This window comes from Aotus nancymaae, unplaced genomic scaffold, assembly GCF_030222135.1.
Source record: "Aotus nancymaae isolate 86718 unplaced genomic scaffold, 86718_ANA_hifiasm-v0.15.2.pri h1tg000004l, whole genome shotgun sequence".
Lineage (NCBI taxonomy): Eukaryota > Metazoa > Chordata > Mammalia > Primates > Aotidae > Aotus > Aotus nancymaae.
The window spans coordinates 38,162,945-38,186,886 of record NW_026988415.1 but is presented as its reverse complement, the minus strand read 5'-3'; the positions used below and the strand labels follow the sequence as shown (position 1 = coordinate 38,186,886).

General features: G+C 37.2%; 1 protein-coding gene across 5 annotated transcripts in view; it reads right to left on the bottom strand.

Annotated features, from left to right (window-relative positions):
- The window catches only part of ACSL4 (acyl-CoA synthetase long chain family member 4), a 90,560-nt gene that overhangs the window by 36,726 nt on the left and 29,892 nt on the right, over window positions 1-23,942 (bottom strand). The window contains exons 2-6 of one of the 5 annotated variants that reach the window (XM_021676420.2): window positions 17,180-17,232; window positions 2,421-2,951; window positions 2,003-2,180; window positions 540-649; window positions 275-413 (exon numbers count right to left, since the gene is read on the bottom strand). In XM_021676420.2, the coding sequence (XP_021532095.1) occupies window positions 275-413; window positions 540-649; window positions 2,003-2,180; window positions 2,421-2,771 (778 nt within the window). In that variant the 5' untranslated portion in view covers window positions 2,772-2,951; window positions 17,180-17,232. Of the gene's footprint in view, window positions 1-274; window positions 414-539; window positions 650-2,002; window positions 2,181-2,420; window positions 2,971-17,179; window positions 17,233-23,942 lie in introns of those variants that run through there. The other 4 variants (XM_012451719.3, XM_012451720.3, XM_012451721.3 and 1 more) reach the window with 4 other exon arrangements.

Here is a 23,942-nt window from a genome sequence, read left to right as displayed (position 1 = left end):
AAAAAAAAGGAATCATTTGACAGCAACTGCCATAAAGTCTGAACCACTGATTACATCTCAACTATTTAGTGAAATTTACTAAGTTACTTTTTTTGAGGAGAAAGGGAGAGAAAATCTTAGTCATATATGGTCTTGATAGTTTTTAAACATTTTTAAACTTTATTTTTTCAGTCAAAGAATTTTTGTGGATTTATTCATGTCACTTGTTTCCCTAACCTACTGAAATAACAAACCTGGAATAGGTAAATTAAATTATTTTTACTGCTTTACTTACAGTTTTCTGGGTTGGATCCCAACTCTTCTACTGATTGCATGCTGTGAATCTCAAATCCTTCAGGGTAGTCTGCTTTATTGATAGTCTTATTGTCCACATAAATGATATGCTTAACACAATTGATATCTAACAATGCAGTCTGTTGAGCAGAAAGAAAAACAAAACAGCTATTAAATTGGAGCCTGCAACAAAAATTCACTTATTGAACATTTTCCTGTCCTGCCAGACAATGCAACCATGAATTAAAAGAAAACTTCATATTTACCTTAAGTTTACTTTCCAGAAGTTCGACACTAGTAATCAGATAGGAAGCCTCAGATTCATTTAGCCCATGAACTACTGCTTCTTTGCCAAGTGTGGCATATAAAGTCACAACTACGTAATAAAAATAAACACAAATTTTAAGTAATAAACATCTATTAGAAAGAGATATTATTTAAGTCAGTCTTTAACAATAGGTACACTTAGAGACACCAAGACATTGTGTAATTTAATTTGATTTCATAGTCTCTGTTACTACCTTTCAACCTTGCCTCAAACTCCCTGGTAGCACAAAGTTTTTCTTACAAATTCCCAGAACTCTCACTTCCTAAACCTGAAGAAACACAGAATACTGGCATTGCCACAGCTGATCAAAAATCTGTCAATTAAGATGCCCAAGGCCAATAGGTACTGGCTGAACTCAATTCAGGTTAGACTGGCCCAGCTAGGGCTTCCTTGTGATACACACTTTCATTGGCCATAGCCTCCAAAGAATAGATAAGTCCTTGAAAATCTTAAGGATCTTAAGTCAGAAGATCAGCCACAAATAATGTTCTTACTCCTTCTAAGAAGCCGTTTTAGTGAGTCCAATGTCCAATGTGATTGGTGACCTCCACACTTTAATTAGAGGGATCAAGGAGATCTACTCCTTAGAAGCCACCAAAAATTAAACATAAACTTAAACCAACATCAGTTAGAATCAAAGGACATTTTCTAAACTTAGAAAGAATTGGAAATTCAGCTCTAGACTGGCAACCAGAAACAACAACGTGGTTAAAATTAGCCACTTTTCACAAGCTGTTCATCGTTGAAAGTGGGTGATGGGTACACAGGGGATCATTTTCATATTATCTATTTTTTTTGTTTGAAATTCAAACTCTTCAATCCTACCCTACAATGTTATATTTCATTCAACAAACAACAGAGTACTTACTGTGTGACAATGCATTGTTTATTTCTTAAGTAGTGACAACAACAAATGCTTGAGTGTTAGAAATATACTCAATTTTACTTTCTAACATATCTAATGCCAATTCCAGCTGTCATATGCATATTTCACATGTAAAATGGAATAAGTCAAATAAGGGATCTCAAAGGGAAGCAATGAACTTGAATTACCCTAAGAATTGTTTTTTGTTCTTTTAATTATTACTCTTTGTATATCACCTCCAAAAAATACCTCCAAACTCCAATTCTTTTAGGTACAATTCATTTCCAATTGGAAAATAAAAGTCTAAATCACATCCCTTAAAGATGTCAATTACCATATTAGCTCTTAGAAGTTACCATATTTAACAGGAGTTATTAGATATCTTTCAGCCACAATATTACATATTGTATTATGGACATAATTTGTGTGTAAAATGGCTAACCAACACGTACTTTGAAATCATAAGCATCTCAAAACAATTTTCACATGCAAGCAAAGATCCTTCTCTCCCTCCTGCTAAAACACGAGGCACTTACGAGGAAAGTTGTACTTAAAGCAGGTCTGTGCTGCAATCATCCATTCGGCCCTGGTCTCACAGAAGATGGCAATCGTGTTCTTTGGTTTTAGTCCCAGTGCAGTGAGTCCACTACCAAAGTTGTTCACTCTGAGGTTCACTTCGAGATAGTTCATCCATTTATAATTCCCAAGAATTAACTGTCAAAGTGATACATTATCTAATATTAGTATATTCAAACAAGCAATTTAAATACTATCCAAAGCATAAAACTCCAAAAATGCTCTTAAGTGAACATACAGAACCTATGAGCGGCTTCTGAGTAGTTTTACACATCACTATAATAGAATGCCAGCATATTTAAAACACACTCGATTTATGATAAAACAAATGTGTCTTCGTCTTTAAAAAAATAAATGAAAAGCACTAAAATACTTTACCTTCTTAAAAACTTTTCCATTTGGCTGCATTTCATTTTCTTCACTTAGGATTTCCCTGGTCCCAAGGCTGTCCTTCTTCCCAAACTTGGATACGGCATAGTCAAACAATTTATCCAGAGTATCTGCTCCAGGGATGTCTATTACAGCTAGCGAGTCGAAGTGTGTGACAGAGCGATATGGACTTCCGGGTTTGTCTGAAGTGGGCTTAGCTTTTATTCTCTTTGCCATAGCGTTTTTCTTCTTGGCATTGGTAAGAAAATACCATGGAATAAATATAAGGGCACTGTATATTGTTATTAACAAGTGGACAGGCAGCAAAATAATGGTGAGCACATTTAGCTTAAGTTTCATAGTGGAAAGGCTTCTAAAACGGTGCTTATTTCTTGTTATTCTTTGGCTTTTGAAAGCCTTATTTTGCTGAAGAAGGCAATAACGGAAGCAGCAGTAAGAATAGCAGTAGAGCCAAGGCAGTTCAATCTTAGTGATACAGATAAAAGTTAGTAATCTTTGGAAGCCGACAATAAAGTACACCTGCAGGTGATGACAATGAACCAAGCAGAGAGCAGGAAAAACAAAAACAAAAACAAAAGAGTATTAACAAGTTGATAGCACAATTGATTTAAATACTCAGGTCTTTATTACCTTACACAATTAATTACAGAAAACTGAAATAACTGGTCTGAAAGGCTGGCATTTTCCATTTATAATCATTATTGACATAAATGTCTTTGAGCACACCAACTCCTGAATTTAATTTTTTCTAGGTTTCTAGGTGTACTGGAGCTCTGCATATCATTCTGTGAGTTGAATAACAGCCTTAATGCTTATATAAATACATGAATATGATATTTAAGTTTGGCAAAACTTTGGAAGAATAGGGTATGCCAAGAATGAGATTTCTCTTAAACGTGTATATAAACTAGACATCTTTAAATAGGGTTAGATGTACATCTAAAGGGAGGGGAGTGGGGCAGAAACTACCAACTTAGATTTATTTCTCAAAGATCAACCCAGAAACATTATTCTGAGTTCTTCATTAAATTTCTGAAGAAATGCTATTTACTATCTCCTATTCCCCATATGGGAGCAATACAATTGTAAAATCATTTCCTACATATCCACTTTGTGCTCAAAACTGCACTAGTTGCCTAGGAGTGGTAATACAAGTCTAAAGTAGTATTAATTCCTGGTCCTTGCCTATTACAAGTTAACAATAATGAGTTAACTATCCCAGAAGACAGATCCAGTGTTTTTTAAACTGTTTGGGCACGTGGGGACGGGGGTACAACAAAACCATCTCTTCTAATAAACACTACTGCAAACTGCCGATATGTAATACTAAAAGTGGAGTTGCGGGAGGCATCACACTACCAGACATCAAACTCTACTACAAGGCTACAGTAATCAAAACAGCATGGTACTGGTACCAAAACAGAGATATAGACCAATGGAACAGAACAGAGGCGTCGGAGGCGACACAACATATCTACAACCACTTGATCTTTGACAAACCTGAAAAAAACAATCAATGGGGAAAGGATTCCCTGTTCAGTAAGTGGTGTTGGGAAAACTGGCTAGCCATATGCAGAAAGCAGAAGCTGGACCCCTTCCTGACACCTTACACTAAAATTGACTCCAGATGGATTAAAGACTTAAACATAAGACGTAACACCATAAAAACACTAGAAGGAAACCTAGGCAAAACCATTCAGGACATAGGCGTAGGCAAGGACTTTATGACCAAAACACCAAGAGCATTGGCAACAAAAGCCAAAATAGACAAATGGGACCTAATCAAACTCCACAGCTTTTGCACGGCAAAAGAAACAGTCAATAGAGTGAATCGGCAACCAACAGAATGGCAAAAAATTTTTGCAGCCTACCCGTCTGACAAAGGGCTGATATCCAGAATTTACAATGAACTAAAAAAGATTTACAAGAAAAAAACAAACAAGCCCATTCAAAAATGGGCGAAGGATATGAACAGATGCTTTACAAGGGAAGACATACATGAGGCCAACAAACATATGAAAAAATGCTCATCATCACTGGTCATTAGAGAAATGCAAATCAAAACTACATTGAGATACCATCTCACGCCAGTTAGAATGGCGATCATTAAAAAATCTGGAGAAAACAGATGCTGGAGAGGATGTGGAGAAATAGGAACACTTTTACACTGTTGGTGGGAGTGTAAATTAGTTCAACCATTGTGGAAAACAGTGTGGCGATTCCTCAAGGACCTAGAAATAGAAATTCCATTTGACCCAGCAATCCCATTACTGGGCATATATCCAAAGGATTATAAATCGTTCTACTATAAGGACACATGCACACGAATGTTCATTGCAGCACAGTTTACAATAGCAAAGACCTGGAACCAGCCCAGGTGCCCATCGATGATAGACTGGACAGGAAAAATGTGGCACATATACACCATGGAATATTATGCAGCTGTTAAAAAGGAGGAGTTCACATCCTTCGTAGGGACATGGATGAACCTGGAGACCATCATTCTCAGCAAACTGACACAAGAACACAAAATCAAACACCACATGTTCTCACTCATAGGCGGGTGTTGAACAAGGAGAACACATGGACACAGGGAGGGGAGCACTATACACGGGGGTCTGTTGGGGGGGAGGGGGGATAGTGGGGGGTTGGGGAGTTGGGGAGGGATAGCATGGGGAGAAATGCCAGATATAGGTGAAGGGGAGGGAGGCAGCAAATCATACTGCCATGTGTGCACCTATGCAACAACCTTGCATGTTATTCACATGTACCCCAAAACCTAAAATGCAATAAAAAAAAAAAAAAAGTGGAGTTGCTCTGGCTGAAACAGGGTTTGGGGATGTCCAGAGTCCTGCCCCAGAATTCCCGGAATCCCAATTCCCAAGATGATCACTAAAGCAATTCTACTGAAAAGCCTTGTGGTAATACATAACTAATACACAACTACCACATACAGTATAAGCAGTAGTATAAACAATAAATGCAAAAGGAGTTCAGAGGAAGTCCAAAATGGCCAAGAGTAACTAGGAGAGACTTTGTGGAGATCAGATTTAAGCTGGACCTTATGTTGGGCATCTAGAAATGAAAGAGGAAAAGAAGGCATTCCAGGCTCAGAGGCCATATTAAAAAAAAAGGTGGGAATGAAAGAACTTTGGGAGAATAGGAAGTACCAATAGCAAGGACACTAGTCTGACTCGGGCACAGGGTACACATTGACTAAATACACTATGGTAGTTACAAGATCTGACAGATCAGGCAAGGTAATTTTGATTGGATTACGTAGAAAGCTGGGGGCTGCTGTAGGTTAGAAAAGCAGTGTCATTGGAAAGAAACCACAGAAACAGTCTCAAGAATAGTAATTTTTTTTTTTTGAGACAAGACCTCACTTTGTCACCCAGGCTAGAGTGCAGTGGCATGATCTCAGCTCACTGCAACCTCTGCCTCCTGGGCTCAAGAGATCCTACTACCTCAGCCTCTGGAGTAGCTGGGAACACAGATGTGCGTCACCACACCTGGCTAGGTTTTTTGTGCTTTTTGTAGAGATGGGGTTTCACTATGTTGCTCAGGCTGTGGTCAAATTCCTGGGCTCAAGTAATCTGCCCTCCGTGGCCTCCCGAAGTGCTGGGATTATAGGCGGGGGCCATTGCACCCGGTCCAAGAATAGTAGTATTTTTCAAGGAGTTTGCCTTCCACTGAGAAAGCTATTTTGGTGAGTAGTAGCATATTTCAACAATAAAAATCAAAGTATTAGTCAACTTTGAAGAGACAAACTGAAGCCCATCCTTCTGCAACTTTTGTAGAAAGACTAACAGACTTAATTCAATTGACCCCAGGCTAGTTGATTGTTTTTATATCGTCTACTATAAAATGGTAGCTTAATCCTGCCTCTGCCTTTGATTATGTCATTTAGCTGAGTGCACTGAAATGAGCAAGAAACTAGAAATCACTGGGTGTCAATCCTCATCTCTGCCCCTAACTGGCTATGTAACCTTGAGCAAACCATCTGCCTGAGTCTGGGAGCACACTAGATCAGTAGGCCTTTTTGAGAATGAGAACTAGAAACCCAATTCCCCTCAGAAAGACATGCTAAATGATACAATTTCAAGGAACTCACAAGTTCCTTGAAATCCATCCATGAACTTCAAAAGGCAATAACCATGAAATAAGAATATCTGGCCTGGATGATCTCTTAGGGCCTTTCCAGGTTTAAATTCTATGATTTACCCTACCTGAAAGTACTTTCTCAGTCTCTTAGACAAGTCTGCTCATTCATTTCTTCAAGATAAGGTGTGTCATGTCAAGTGTTTATCACAGTACTGGTCCTCAATATGTAAGATCCCCTCTAACAATCCTCTCCTCCCATTGAAGATTTCATGACTACTCAAGTCCAGAACAATCTTCACTTTTTCTAATTTCTTACATCATTAGCAAAGCTACCACTCAATCTGATACATGATTATGTTACCTTCACTTCCAAACTTCTGGGCACCTTAGTATAGAACACAGACCAGTAGTTCTCAACCATATCAAACCCAAGATGTCTTTCTTATGACAAATATTTTGTGATACCTTTTCATAAACATCAAGGATAGTCATAATCTACCAACACACCATTTTCAAAAATAATTTCTTACTGGTAATAAAAGAGTACGATAAAGAAACTAATTTAAAATAACAAAAAATACTTGTTTCAATGCATACGTTCTCAGAGACAATATTAGCAGACATGAAAGCATGTCTTCACATTTATAAAATTACCCTAAGAGGTGAGTACCACCCTACCCTCAATTGAGAAATCTACAGACTTAAGGCTGAAAATATATAAAGAAATAGAAAATAGCCTTTGAAGAGTTTATACTTTAGTTGGGTTTAAACTGCACTGTATGTTTTTTAGCTATTCATGTTATATATATTTAATCTTTTATACATACTTGCCTGAGGTCTTAGAGAAAGAGAAATGCTTTCTATGTAATCCTCATGGTGCTTAGTACAGACACACACACACACACACACACACACACACACACACACACACACGTAGGCAAGGCTCAAAGAACATTCAGGTGGAAAGAAACCAGAAAGATCATTCAGTCTAGAGGTTTTCAAATTCTTTCTGCAGGTAGTGAGGGGGTAATGGGTCATCCATTTGAATAAAATCTTACATGGATATGAAAACACAAGTGTAGATGAAAGCAAAAAGCAGAGCTGCTCTAGTAGGGGAGGCTATAACAGCCCCTAAAGGACTCCTTGGAACTTCCAGTTCCGCTGAATATTTGAACCACTGATATTGAATGATCCCTCATCTTACAGAGAAGCAAATGAATGGCAGAGCACAATTTGAGCACCCAGTGTTCTTTCAAGTACACTAACCAGCCTCTGCCCAGTTTTGCCTACCATCTTAAACTACAATACTTCCTTATCAAGAGGTTTTCAAGGGGTTATACTCAGCCTATTGATTTCATTTCAAAAAAGATTTGAACATTCCATTTCACTTAAAAAAAAAAAAAGAGTTGGTGGTAAGGGCACAGCATTATACCCATCATTAGGCAGAATATAATGTCTCATAAGAGAAACAACAAACATTTTCTAGGCTCATAGATCTGTGTTTAAAACATGGTTCTATGCAGCCATAAAAAGGAATGAGTTTATGTCCTTTGCAGGGACATGGATGAAGCTAGAAACCATCATTCTCAGCAAACTAACACAGGAACAGAAAATCAAATACCACATGTTCTCACTCATAAGTGGGAGTTGAACAATGAGAACACATGAACACAGGGAGGGGAACATCACACACAGGGGCATGTCGGGGGGTTGGGGGGGCCAAGGGAAGGATAGCATTAGGAGAAATACCTAATGTAGATGATGGGTTGATGGGTGCAGCAAACCACCATGGCACATGTATGCCTATGTAACAAACCTGCACGTTCTGCACATATAACCCAGAACTTAAAAGTATAATTTTTAAAAAAGCTCTATATTAATGGTTTCATCTGTAAAACAGGAATACTGTTTGTATGACCTACTTTATAGTGCTGCTGGGAGAAACCTTTGTCTTGCTCCTCTTAAATTCCATAGGCAATCATACTCAATTCCTGACAAATGCACTCATCTCTCTTGCCATGCTCTCACTTGGTTGTACTTAATCAACTCAGCCTCAGCCTGGTTCTATCCTACCCAATTCTCCACCTAATCTGTACCTGTACCTATGCAGCTGAATTTGCTGTGAGAAACACACAACTGTGCTGAATGTCTCACTTTAAATTTGTGATTGCTACCACAAATGGGCTCTCCCTCATGCAGAGAGACCACACTGCACTAGTCCACTCACTGGCCCACTCTTCCGGATTTCATACTTCACTCTCTTCAGACCACCAACATTCCTCATCCAGCCTCATTCTCAGTAGCTGACCTGACTATTTTGCAGAGAAAACAGCAACAATCCAAAGAATATCCACCAACTCTCACCACTACATCTACCCACCTAATCACATCTGTGGCCACATACTGTTTTCTCTCCTGTGACCATGGATGAACTGTTGATGTTCCTAGCTGAGGCCAACAGCTTCACTTGTGCATTACACCCTGTCTTTACAAGGACACAGAAGTGCTACTCTACCAATTCCTCCCTCTCTGTCCTGCCTCATTAATTTCCCCTGCTCTTGTGAACCATACCTTTCAGCATCATAACCAGCTGTTATTTCTTTCATCTTAGAAAACATTCCCTCCCTTGTACCTTCTTTTCAGCTATAGCCCATTTATTTTCCATCTCTTTGGCACTGCTTGAAAGAGGTGTCTATGGCTCTCTGTCTCCCACTTCTCTCCTATTTTCTCTTGAACCCACTACCATCAGGCTTATGTCTCCTACCACTCTATAAACTCGTTCTCCTCATCAGGGTCTCCAGTGACTTCCATGCTACTAGATCCAAAGGTCAATTAAAGCTCAGTTCTCTTCCTTGACCGACTGGCAGCCTTTAACACAGCTGAACCCCCTTCTGCTTTAAACTTCCTTACTTAGCTTCCAGGAGACCATACTCTTCGGGTTTTCTTCCTACTTGCCTGGCTATTCCTTTTTAGTCTTTTTTTTTCTGCTTCTTCCTCATATTCCTGACCTCTAAATGATATGAGGCTTGGTCCTTGAACCTTACAATTTTAAATACCATATATATATGTCATGATGACTTCCAAATTTCTCCCTCAAGCCTGGAAATCTACCTTAAACACTAGATTTATGTATCTGTTTCCTCAACAGATCCACTTAGATGTCAGTTAAATACCTCAAACCTAGCATGTTCAAAACTGAGATCAACCTTCCACAATCCTATCTCACCCAGTCTTACCCATCTCTTATCTATTCCACTTGCTTTGACCAAAAATCTTAGATTCACCCTTTTACTCCCTTCTCTTTCTCACACATTCCACAGGCAATTTATCAGCAAATCCTAAGGGTTTGACTTACGAAACAGTTGAATCTAATTCAACTACTTCTCACCACCTCCACTATTACCATCCTGGTTTAAGCCACTATCATCTCTCAACTGGATAAATGGGATACCCAGTCTAGTCTTCCGGCTTCGACTTTGTACCTCTACTATAAATTCTAAACTCAGAAGCCAGAGTACTATTCTCAAAATGTTAGTTAGATCATACCATTCCTCTGCTCAAAATCTTTTAAAGAATTCCCATATGACTCACCCAGAATATAAGTTAAAGTCCTTAGTGTAACCTACAAGACTAGATAATCTTTCCCCTACCCCTCAAGGCTCTGACTTCACCTCCTAGTATGCTTTCTCTGGAACAGTCTTCTGTAGTCCCTTTTGTTCCTGCCTCATGACCTTTGTACTTGATGTTCTCTCTGTCTAGAATGTTCTTCCAAGACAACTACGTAGCTTATTCTCTCGCCTCCTTTTCTTTTTCTTACTCAAAGAACACCTTCTCAGTGAGGCATTTCTCCAGCCACCTTCTTTTAAAATTGTTTTCCCACACTTTCTATCCCATACTTGCATTATTTTTTTCTTAGTAATTTTCATTAATATACCATATGTTTTATTTTTCATGTTTACTGTCTATGTCCTCATTAGAATATCAGCTTCACGAAGCAGAGAGTTGGTCTCATTTGCTGCTGAATCTGTGACTGGAACAGAGCCTCTGTGTATTTGCTTCAGTAAAACTGTTTAATGAATTAAGAATGTACACTGAATTGTTCTAGTTCTATAAAGTAAAAATATATGCAAGTACAGTAACGTTAAGGTAGCTAACTTTAATCATCTTAAAAAGCAATCACTTGTCCATGCCAACATCCTAGGAAATACTATACTCTTAAAATTCCTGGTAATTAAAATAAACTTGAACATGTTGTTAGTTGCTTAATAGAAAATATAAAACTGGAAAAACTGCCTGTTGCACAGAGAGAAAAGATGTGTGGTATAAAAGCATGAAGGTTACACAATTTGCACTATGTGCATTTTCACTGATACTTTTCAAAGGTATGTGGTCCTTCCACGTATGAAGAGTGTTACTGCTATCCCACCATTAGGAGGACATGAACTTTGAGTGGTGCTTCCTTGAGATCAAGTAATATATTTGTATGTCAGCCAGAAAAAGGCAGGGCATTATCTTCAGTCATTGGATAATTAATTGCTCCTGCTGAACTTTAACATTCCATATGGGAATCTTAGTAATAACCAGGTATTGAGCATTTACTACAGGCTAGGCACTGTGCTAAGTCCTTCAGATATATTATCTCATTTAATCCTTCAGAAGACTCCTTTGAGGTAGTATCTTCATTTTAAGGATATAACAGACTCAGAGAGATTAAGTTGCCCAAGATAGCACAGCTGAGTAGAGATCTGAACCCAGGTCGATTTGATTTTAAAGTCCATGTTCTTAGCTCAATTGTCTGTGATCCTGGTCACACTGGTATAATCTAAATAAGTGAGAGTGACAAAGTTTGGGTATGAAAAAATACTGGCAACAATTTTGAGCACTGATCTGTCCTATATCCTAAGACATTGTGTGTGGGAAGAGGGGGGCTCTCTAGATGTCCAGTAAGTACTAGAAGTTTTAGCGAAACATCAGATTCAATTTTATTTTATTTTTTTGTTCTGAGGTGAGGTTTAATGTTAAGTATTTCATTCCAGTTACTTCAAACACTCTGAGATAGGTTAAACACAAAAAGCGTTAGTGATACATTAAGCTCTAGTACACAATGTAAACAAACACTACATATTAATTAAAGTCTGAATTTAAAAGAAGAAATCATCTTACCCAGAAGCATGTGACATAACACCAATTTGAGAATAAAAGAGAAAAACTACTGAACTGCAGTTGGTTAATGCCAAGACATTTTTTCAAAAGTTTTAGAAAATGAACTAAACCAAGCAAGGATCCATGCATCTGCTAAGTTGAAACACACAGTAGTGACAAATTAACTTTGTCCTTGACATAAGATCTTACAAAAAGTTTTTAAGTCAATTTGAAAATAAACAGTTAACTATATAAGTGCTACTTTTTAGAAGTCTCACTTTCAAATTACACATTATTTAAGAGTAATTTAAATACAAAATAAAGAGACAATGTGCCTTCTGAAAAAGATTAGTTACAAACGAGTAAACATTAAATCAGAAAACAATTGTAAAAGTTCCAAGAGATTAAACAGATAAGAATACCTGCTGTACTTTAAAAGATCATATTTCTAAATAGATGTTGCATCACAAAGACTTTTGTAAAGGGGTGGAGTGCTTCCTTAAAATCTCATTTTCTTTCACACACTATTAAAAACTTCTAAATGATTGTAAAACGTACAAGAAAAAGTTCAACTACTGGACTGAGTAAGAATGGTTTCACTTTGCAAATGAAATCAAACTTTACAGGAGGCATTACAATTAACTTTATACTTTAACATTAAAACTTAGAGAATGCCAATACCTTAAGAAAATAAAGGCATTAAGAGTTGCTAACAAGATGTTTCATCAGTCGGCAAGACAAAATAATCAGGTAAAATATATGTATTAGTACGGCACTTGTCTCATCTGATTCAAATTGTTATACTGCAAATAACAAGCAGTGTACTAAATAGGAAATGACTTGTGCAATCAAACCTTAAGCTCAAATATACAGTAATTATAATAAATACATTTTAAAACTGAGAAAAGCAAAACAAAACCTAAGATGACTATACAGATGCCGTATACCAACACAAAACACCTGTGCCTGGCTAGTTTGAAATTGTCTCACAGTTATGACTGATCTTTGGGTGCGTCTCTCACAAGATAAACTGAACCTGTTTACTTCATCACCTGGAGAGGTATTAACTCCTGAAGTCGCCATTCTGCCAGTCTCTTCCCAGCTTTTCCTAGCAAAGAAAGCACCTCAGCTGCCATGTTGACAATACTTTCAATGCTCTAGACTGAGTTCCCTCCCATCATGCCTTAAGAAGATGATCCCCGGCATGCATCAGATAAGGTTGTTTCTAGGTCATAGGATGTTATAATTGGTATCCTATCTATATACGTTAAAATGCGGAGCTCTAGGAGCCAATGTTGCTGCCTACACACTTCACATACACTGTGTAGAATTATACATCTATTCCTCATTTTAAGTGATCAAGACACACTTGATTTTTAAATATGTAGCTTTCTAAAGTTGGGAATTGGTTGTATACAACTTAATCCAATAATTGGTTGTGAATAATTTAATCCAAAGCTTACATTTAAAGGAATCTTGAGGATAAATCAGGCTACAAGTGACACCTACTGGCTAAGCATGATGCTATAATCAAACTTTATTAAACATAATGAAAAAGGGAGAAAAACTAAATTCTGGGTGATATATGTTTAGACAGCAATACAAATGGTTCAGTGCTGTAGAAGGGGAGCAGAGAGTATAATGACAATGTCAATGTTGTACAACTGATGCTAAAGAGTAACTGCTGCAGGTCCCTGTACATAAAACCTTGCTGCTAAATTAAACTGCCCATTGCACCATGGGGCAGGGCAGACTTTTATTTTATCTACAAAGTCTGATTTACTGGGTGCTTTTTCTCTGTTGGAATATATAGCTGATTTTAACATAAGTTAACCAAACATAATTGGGTTATAGAATTTAAAGTTAACTTTTATAATAAATGTGTTTTGTTCACGTGAAGAGTATAGAAAATATCTATAGGTTATACATCTATCTCCTGTCATCTTACATATTTATTATAATAAAGTAATACAACATAGGGCTTTCAACCATGAGTGTAGGTTTCAAAAAATCTTTAAGCAGCAGTAGTATTTCCCATAGGAATATCTTCATGTTAGAAGGAGAATTTTACAACTGTGCCTTCTTTTGCCACATGATCTGCCCTCCTCATTTGCTAGAGGAGGAACCAGTTTAATAGGTTAGTTATTGGTCAATGATGTTTCCAATATGTCAGACTGTTAAAAAATTATTCGACAATGTAGTCTTAAACCATTTCTTATAAAATGGCCAATTAAATGACTATAATTCAGCTGCCTGACCACCATAATACAAAATTTTATCATGTTTAAAAAAAAAAACTCATTCTGCTCTTCAGTACTAAATATACCTTATAAGTGATTCTAATTAAAGAACTCAAAGACTGATAAATATGTTAAATATTGAAATCTTATGGCCATATAGTCAACACTCACATATTAGCCATAGTAAAGAACAGAAGAGCACATATTCTAAAGACAGCAGATAATTCAAAAATGCATTTTTACCCTTATTAGCATTTCATTTTGAATGTGTCTGACATTTTAGAAATTAAAGAATTCCTACCTAAAGAAGGAAGTCACACAAAGCCAAATACAAGAAGCCATGGAAAGTACCCCTTGAGTTAATGTCTCCACATTAGGATTGGGAATACATGCCATTCTGTTCTCTCCCTCCACATTCATTTATTTATCTGACTTATGCTTCAGTAAGATGAGTGAGACAAGAGTGATAAGGGAGTTAATTATTTCCATTGTGAAACATATTTTGGGAAAGCTGAGACAAAGGCAATTAATGGGGAGCCTCCAAAGTGTCACAAGATACTATCTGCAAACTCCTGAACACAACTGGCTAGATATGTTCATGCCAATGCTTTTGGTAACTCCTACTCTTCACCTTGGTACTTTTTTCCCTTTCATATCTAGATGGGCTGCAGACTGACTGCTATAAACATGTATGTGTATGTGTAGGTGTGTATCTGTGAGAGAGAAAACAGTATTTTCTGTAGTTAAATAAATTATAGAAGTTTGAATACTACCACTCTTCATAGTGGCAGTATAGTCTGTCAACTTACAAAAGGAAACATTAACTTTATTGATATTTTAACTTCTTTGTCAGCCATTGGGTACTGTGTAATACCTAAGTAGTGAATTTAGTGACAGCTAATTCTAGTCTGCTGATGAAAATCTTTGGCCATGTTTAAGATTCTTCTAATGCAGGCTAATCAGTGGACTTCAACACTTAGCTATACAAAAACATAGTCTTTTGAATTTCTTTTTTTTTTTTTTTTTTTTTACACGGAGCCTGGCTCTGTTGCCCAGGCTGGAGTGCAGTGGCACAGTCTCGGCTCACTGTAACCTCTGCCTCCCAATTTCAAGCAATTCTTCGGCCTCAGCCTCCCAAGTAGCTGGGACTACAGGTGCGCACCACCATGCCTGGCTAATTTTTGTGTTTTTAGTAGAGATGGGGTTTCACCATGTTGGCCAGGCTGGTCTTGAACTCCAGACCTCATGATCCGCCCACCTCAGCCTCCCAAAGTGCTGGGATTACAGGCGTGAGCCACCGTGCCCAGCCTTGAATTTCTTTATACTTGGAAATCAAAAATAGTTATTAGCATATAAGAACTATTATATCTTCAGTTTCAAATTTATAACCTATTAAAATGAAACCAATTTTCAGAAGACCAAAAATTCTAGAGAGATGATATCAGATATAGGGTTTTAGTCCTGGTTCACAAGCTGCTGAGCTGTGAGACCTGGAACAAATTAAGTAACCTCTCAATGTCTGTTTCCTCATCTGTAAAATGAGAAAGTTGGGTTCATATTTTAAGATATCACAAACCAGTAAAAAATATAAAAGAAAGAAGAATAGTGCGGGGAAATGACACAGAGCTACCAAGTTGTTGTTGTTGTTGTTTTTGCCAGGCATGAATTTTTTTAAAGCCCTACCATTTACTATCACCATCATTTCATGAGATAAAGAACATGTTTAGTTTCCCTAAATTGGAAAGATATATATTGTAAGAAGCAATCCTTTAAACTGAAAATGTTTAGCTTTTAAAAACTCATGATCTGCTGTCCTTATTTTTCTAACTTCACCGTGGACCAGTAAAAACTTTTTGCTAACCAGCTCTGGTCTAAAAATCAACAATTGGAGATTACAGGACTAGGAAAATTTCAAGGTCCAAGCCTCAAACACTATGATTTTAATTTTAGGTGCTCTGTTGTATTTCTTTTACTCCATATCATAGTCTAGAAGAGATGCCTCAATGAAACATATACTTAAATTTATAAAGATCAGAAATATACTTAAATCAGTTTGAGAGACGGCCACAATGTATACTTGCCCTGACACATTGAAGAATAAGCTTCAATAAGAATAACACAATAAGAATAAGCCTCAGTGTATCAGGGCAAGTATACACTGTGGCTGTCTCTCAAAGCATAAGCTTCAGTGTATTGAGGTAATATAAATTGCTATAGATTTAACTTCATCAATAATAATGAACCACTGAGGACAGGTGCAGTGGCTCACAGCTGTAATCCAGCCTTTTGGGAGGCAGAGGTGGGAGTTTCACTTGAGGCCAGGAGTTCAAGACCAGCCTGGACAACATGGTGAAACCCCGTCTCTACTAAAAATACAAAAAATTAACTGGGTATGGTGGCACACACCTGTAATCCCAGCTACTGGGGAGGGAGAGGCGGACATTGCAGTAAGCCAAGGTCACGCTACTACACGCTCTATGGCAACAGAGCGAGACTCTGTCTCAACAACACAACAATAATAAACCACTGATTGTTACTTACCTTTTTTCTTTTCTTTTTTTTTTTTTTTTTTGAGATGGAGTCTCGCTCTGTCACCCAGGCTGGAGGGCAGTGGCGCAATCTCAGCTCACTGCAACCTCTACCTCCCAAGTTCAAGCAATTCTCTGTCTCAGCCTCTCCAGCAGCTCAGATTACAGGCACCTGCCACTATGCCCAGCTAATTTTTGTATTTTTAGTAGAGACAGGGTTTCACCATCTTGGCCAGGCTGGTCTTGAACTCCTGACCTTGTGATCCACCTGCCTCGGCCTCCCAAAGTGCTGGGATTACAGGCATGAGCCACTGCGCTCAGCCCCTGGGTACTTATTATTAAACTCATTTTAAAGATAAGGAAACTGAGATAATGAGAGACTAAGTAGCTTGCCAAAGACACATATTCTATAAGCCTCAGTAGTCAGAACTGGAACTCCAATCTCTTGACTCCAGTTTTGGGTATGACTCAAATAGAAAGATTGTGTTTAAATTTTAATTACCACTTGCTCTTTTACAAATGAGTGGCAAATTGTTTAAATTTTAGAAGCTGCACAGGGTAAAATGTTTTCCTATTTGCGCTATAAAATAGTGCCTTTTAAAACACAATCATAAATATTGGTAGAGTTTTTCCTCTATAAAAAGAGTCAAGATGCCTATTAGTATGGTCACTTAATTTTCTCAAAAAGCTAATAAAATTACATATTTTAAATTTCTGAAGGACAAATACTTACAAATGTCCTCTTTTTCTCTTAAGAAGAACACGAATATCTTCTGTGATTTCAATCTGCAGTGAGACAGCATTTATGAGTACAGTGACATGAGAAAAGTGCCCCTTCGCAAGAAAGATTGAGGGCTTGTTCACATTATCTTTGCACCTTAGTTCATGATATGCCAGGTACTAAAGGAAAAACAAGAAATGACTAGAGATGAGTGTCTGATTAGAATTAGTGCTATTAGGATCTCAGAAAGTAACTGAATGAGACTCTGAGTGACAGTAGTTGAAACTCTATGGGAAAATGGCAAGAAACAACAGCCATGTTCTTAACAGTTTTATTTGTATCTCTAACTCTCCCATGGTCAGGACCAAAGCCAAGTTCAGACACAGAGACAATGTCTGACCACAGCAAACTAGTCAGTCACACAAGACAGCCATCCCCACATGCAGATGACTGTAGGCATCTATTTTCCCATCAAAACAAAAAATGAGTAACTTCCTTGAAACAACGCACGGTTCCTTCCCAAATACAAACACGACACTGGGCTAAGTAGAAAGCTAAATATATTTCAATCTTCCTTCTATTTGTAAACACATCATTTTTGTGACATTTTTCAAGATATACAACAAAAGGGCCAGGTAATGGTGGCTCACGCCTGTAATCTCAGCACCTTGGGAAACCATGGCTGGAGGATCCCTTTAGTACAGGTGTTCGAGACCAGTATGGGAAAAATGGCAAAACCCCGTCTCTACTAAAAATACAAAAACTTAGCTGAGCATGGTGGTACATGCCTATAGTTCCAACTACTCAGGAGGCTGAGGTGGGAGGATCACCTGAGCCTGGGAGGTCAAGGCTGCAGTGAGCCAAGATTGCGCCACTTCACTCCAGCCTGTGCATCTGGAGTGAGACTGTCTAAAAAAAAAAAAAAAAGAAGAAGAAAAGAAGAAGAAGAAGGAGAAGGAGAAGGAGAAGGAGAAGGAGAAGGAGAAGGAGGAAAAGGAGAAGGAGAAGAAGAAGAAGAAGGAGAAGAAGAAGAAGGAGAAGAAGAAGAAGAAGCAGCAGAGGAGGAAGAAGAAGAAGAAGAAGCAGAGGAGGAAGAAGAAGAAGGAGGAGGAGGAAGAAAAAGGTAAAAGATATATACACCAGAAATGTTTGAGGCCTTGACCTATTTTGGACAATGCAGGAGAAAACTAGTCGCCATGTGAATACTTGGAATAGTAAAATAAAGCCCTTCAGTAATTAGATATTGCTTTCTACAGAGCTGAGGCCTCCAGGGCATGATGCTATATTCTGAAGAAATGAAGCTTTATTCCATCCAGCAGTTTTCACTACTACTTGCATATGATTATATTATGAGAATAACCCTTAAAGTTTGTTTTTTTTTTTTTAGTCTAGACGCCCCCATGGAAATCATATAAACAAATATCCATGTAACTATAATCATCACACTAACTAGCTGGTGTTAATTCAGACAGTTAATTTTCTCCTTGCTACCATTAGAGGGATGAAGGAAAGAATGATTTCTACCCAAGCCTATTACTAACAAAGGCTAGTTACTAAGAGTGAAATACTTTCAACTTTATGTTAATGTCCACAATCTACTTTTGTTGAGGGGGTACCAGGGACAGTATCAGTATATGTCTTAACACAAATAGTTAAGACTACTTATAAACAGAAGTCATGCTATTTCATATGTTCTTACTTTCCTTCCAGAAGGCTAACATTTGCTATTAACATGAAGTTGGGGGTGGGGGGAACACTTGCGTATAGATATTAAAATAAGATCCAAAGAGCTCACAAGGAGAATGTTGGGGAAGAAAAACTTCATACTTCTATACAAAAACGTACACATTTCTCCCACAGATAATTCCAATAACTTAAAAATTACCAAAAACCTCCTTCTATAAAATCATCTAAAGATCTAAAGGCAGTAGTTGCAGGGGAGAGGGGAGAAGGAGAGGGGAAAATACAAAACTATCTACTAGTTTGCTTAATTTGGAAAATAACTCCATAAATAAATATTTGCAAAGGATAGTCAACTCTTGACGCTTGGTACTAGAGGATAATTGAGTGTCAGGGAATTCTCCAAGTTCGATTAGAGCCCCAGTTTACACCTTCTACTCATCTCCAGTCTCATAGCCCCAAATTGGCTGAACAGGAGAAACAACTCTCAGAGGTTTTCTAATGAGAAGGAAGTAATTTTTCTCAATGCCTATCACTGAAAAGCCATTTATTTCCTCACCAAAAAACAATGAAAGTAGCAGCTACCCAGCAAAGAAAAGGAAACCAAATTACATTTTGTAACCTAGCCTAATTTAGTTCTACATAACAGAAAAACTGATCCCGCACTCTCCTCTCTCCTAGTCTCCTCCTACAAAATAGCACCTTCCTCTTAAAGTCATTCTATTAAAATAAATTGAATAAATAATTTAATATGAAAAACCAAGCAGATTACCACCATGCAGGTTGCATTTCAGATGATCAGGAATTGGGATGATTTAGATAAAATTGTAACACAAACTTTAGACTTTTCACTTCAGATATATGCAAGGTTTTTGTAATACAAGAAAGTTGGAAAGTCTTAGCCTAGCAAATTTTTAGCAGACTGAAGCATATAATATTGTTTGTTTCAACCTAACAATAACCTGGCAGTGTTAGAGAGAGAGAGAGACAGACACAGAGAGAGAGAGAGAGACAGACAGACAGAGACACAGAGAGAGAGAATACAGCATCAGAGGTATATCATCCTACAATTAGAAAAGAAGGCAGGACTGAGAAAGCCCAACTCACCAAATGCCAGTGAGCAAAATAAACTCCATGTAGCTAACAGGAGAGTAAAAGTGATATAAAAAAAGTAAAAACTGATACAAATACAAGGTAGTGTTGTTCAATTTCAGACAACCTTCATATTTGGGGACAGACTTAAAAACAAATCATTAACGTGCTTGGCTCTAGCCCTCTCTGCAAATAAGTTGGTCTGTTAACCAGTATTTTGAAAACATAAAAAAAAAGCAAATAAGCAATGCTTATTTGTTTATTTGATACCGCTCCCAGTCCAGTTGTTTTTTTTTTATAGATAGTATGATTCAGTTTTTGTTTAAAAATTGTATGTGTTGGCTAGGCACGGTGGTTCATGCCTATAATCCCAAAAGTAAAGTCAATGCTAAACTTGTGATACCATCTGTTGGAAATGTTTCAAGTATGAAGAATCGTCATCCTGTACTTAATGTCTCAAAAATCTATCTTAATAAGTTTAAAACAGAATGTTTCAGAAAACAGAGGAAAAATATTAAGAAAGCTTTTGGCAGGTGCAGTGGCCCAAGCCTGTTATCCCAGTACTTTTGGAGGCCGAGGTGGGCGGATCACCTGAGGTCAGGAGTTCGAGACCAGTGTTGCCAACATGGCAAAGCCCCGTCTCTATTAAAAATACAAAACTTAGCTGGCTGTGGTGGTGCATGCCTATAACCCAGCTACTGGGGAGGCTGCCGCAGGAGAATCGCTTGAACCCAGAAGTTGAGATTGCGCCACTGCACTCCAGCCTGGGTGACAGAATGAGATTCGGTCTCAAAAAAAAAGAACGAAAGAAATAAATTAAAAATATTAAGAGAGCTTATAGCACTTAATGTTCAAATCTAAAAGTAAATTCTGGAAAAGTCCTTTTCAAAACAATTCCCTAAGCAATGGTCCTTGATAGGTCTTATTTTACACAAGTATACATAAATCACATATTGGTAAGTAGCAGATTAAAACTGCCATACTAAAATACAGTTCAATGTTTAGAAATGTTATCAAGAAATAATACAGGTTAAAAACAGTATGTATGACTGCATTCTACATATGTACATATTTGAGTGTTACATATTCATAGAAAAATTAGCAAAATGTACTTCAAATATTAACACTAGTTATTGCTAGGTGGTAGAATTACAGATGAATGTTATATGCTTTAATATTTGCATATATTTTGAGTTTTTCGAGCTGATTCAGGGTCTTTCAAATTTCTCAAAAACGAAAAAGGTATACTTAAAAATTTATTTTAAAAATCCTAAAGGAACAAGAAAATTACTCATTAAAATCAGGACTACAAAACTGTCGTGAGCCAGTCAAACTACTGGAAGGTATTGCTCACATGCTAAGCTGTGGGAGAATCTTTTATTTTCCCCTTAAGAATATATGTGAATGTGTGTAGTACAGGACGACTAAATGATCATAAGATTATGAGTCACTTGATTCATAAATATTAAAACATATTAAATAAATGGTATACCTTAAGTACAACTACCCAAAATCTAGTCTGTGCAATGTAAAGAATGGACTAGATATGTTGCTTCATGGAAAAGTTAACTTTTTTAAAAAAGGTTTTTAAAAATATTTAAACATTACAAAATATATTAAATGAAGTAAAAGTGTCGTTTTTATCCAACCACCTAGAAATAACAGCTTTTATGTTTGATGGGTAACTTTGAAGCCTTTTTTCTAAGCATATTCTAATAAACACATACAATTATTATTTTGTTGAAATGGAGTCTCACTCTGTCACCCAGGCTAGAGTGCAGTGGCACGATCTCGGCTCACTGAAACTTTCCCTTTCCAGGTTCAAGCAATTCTCCTGCCTCAGCCTCCTGAGTATCTGGAATTACAGGTGTGCACCACCATCCCCAGCTAATTTTTGTATTTTGAGTAGAGACAGGGTTTCACCATACTGGACAGGCTGGTCTCGAACTCCACCTGCCTCGGCCTCCCAAAATGCTGGGATTACAGGCATGAGCCACTGTGCCTAGCCAACACATACAATTTTTAAACAAAAACTGAATCATACTATCTGTACATGTCTGCAACTTGCTTTAAGAAAAAAAAAAAAAAACTGGGCTGGGCGTGGTATCAAATAAACAAATAAGCATTGCTTATTTACTTTATTTTTATCTTATTTAAAAATAAGATACTTCATGGAAAAGTCAACATTTTTAAAAGTTTTTAAAAAATATTCAAGCATTACAAAATATATTAAATTTTTTTAAAAAGCTTCAAAGTTACCTAACAAACATAACATCTGTTATTTCTAGGTGGCTGGATAAAAAGGACACTTTCACTTCATTTCATATATTTTATAATGGTTGAATATTTTTTAAAAACTTTTTTAAAAAGTTAACTTTTCCATGAAGTATTTTATTTTTAAATAAGATAAAAATAAAGCAAATAAGCAATGCTTATTTATACTAGACCCATTCTCTTCATCTAAACTCAGACAGAGCCTAGTTTGTATGCCAATCTTAGCTAATACTTCTATTATCATTCATTTTGTTACATAAATCTCCCCCATGATTAGTTTAGAGATATATATACTGATGTAGATCTATCAAGTGCCTAATGAACTGCAAGCATAGAAATTTCACTCCTTACATACAAAGTTGTAGACTCTCAGAACCAAAATAGGCTTTAAAGTGAAGATAATGAGGTTGTCTCTAAAAAAGAAACTCTTCTCGTGGGCAAACCTGGAGAAGACTATGCTAAGTGAAGTAAGCTAGACACAGAAGGACAAATATGACATGATACCATTTATAAGAGGAATCTAAAATAGTCAAACTCATAGAAGCAGAGAGCAGAATTGTGGTGACCAGGAGCTGAGTAGAGGGAGAAACAGGATGGTATTAGTCAAATGATACAAAGTTTCAGTTATGAAAGATGAAAAAGTCCCAGAGACCTACTGTACAGCATAGTGCCAATAGTTAACAGCATTGTATATTTTAAAATTTGCTAATAGGGTAAATCTATGTTAAGTGTTTTTATCACACATACACACAAATAACAATAAATAAAAGGGCAGCAGGAAACTTTTAGACGTGATGGATGAATTTATGGCATAGATTGTGGTGATAATTTTCTCCAAACTCACTGAGTCGTATACATTCCATCTTTATAGCTTTTTGCATGTCAATCATACCACAATAAAATGGTTTTTAAAAATGAGGGATGGGCATTAATTATTGTCTGTTTTTGGTGCCAACAGTTTTCAAAGGCAACTTTTTAATTATATAGGTATAATCATTCTCCAGGGAAAAATGAACACAAATTAGAGTGTGCATACAGAGGTTTCCAAATGAATCCATCCCTCTCTCTTTGGAAAGTCTCTGCAGTGTACATTTCTTAGGACAGTTTTGCTTAAGCAAGTTTAGCTTGTTCTGCTACCGGTGACAGAGAGCAGCGTAAAAGACACACGGAATTAGTGAAATGCCTACTAAAATAAGAAATGGAAGATGCTCAAAGATAAACATGGCCTGGTTTGACATTTTGTCTGTGTGGTTTATTCTGCCCATTTGCTTCCTTTACCTGAGGCTTAATTGAAATCTCCAATTTCTGAGCCATACTTTTTATCTCAGCTTTCAAATTCAGTTTAAACATGTACCTTTTGGGAAATTGTTGCTATTTATTTTTTTAAACCACAAACCCACCCCTGCCTCATATTTAATGACAAATAGAAGCATTAAAACACTAGAGGGATTTTCAATATCTGATGCAAGGAAAGCTTTTTCAAATGCCAGAAAATTCCATTCACTTTTTATGTTTGTTTGTTTGAGACAGAGTTTCACTCTTGTTGCCCAGGCTGGAGTGCAGTGGCGCAATCTTGGCTCACTGAAACCTCTGCCTGCTGGGTTCAAGTGATTCTTCTGCCTCAGCCTCCCAAGTAGCTGGGATTACAGGCATGGGCCACCACGTCTGGCTAATTTTGTCTTTTTAGAAGAGACAGGGTTTCTCCATATTGGTCATGCTGGTCTCGGAC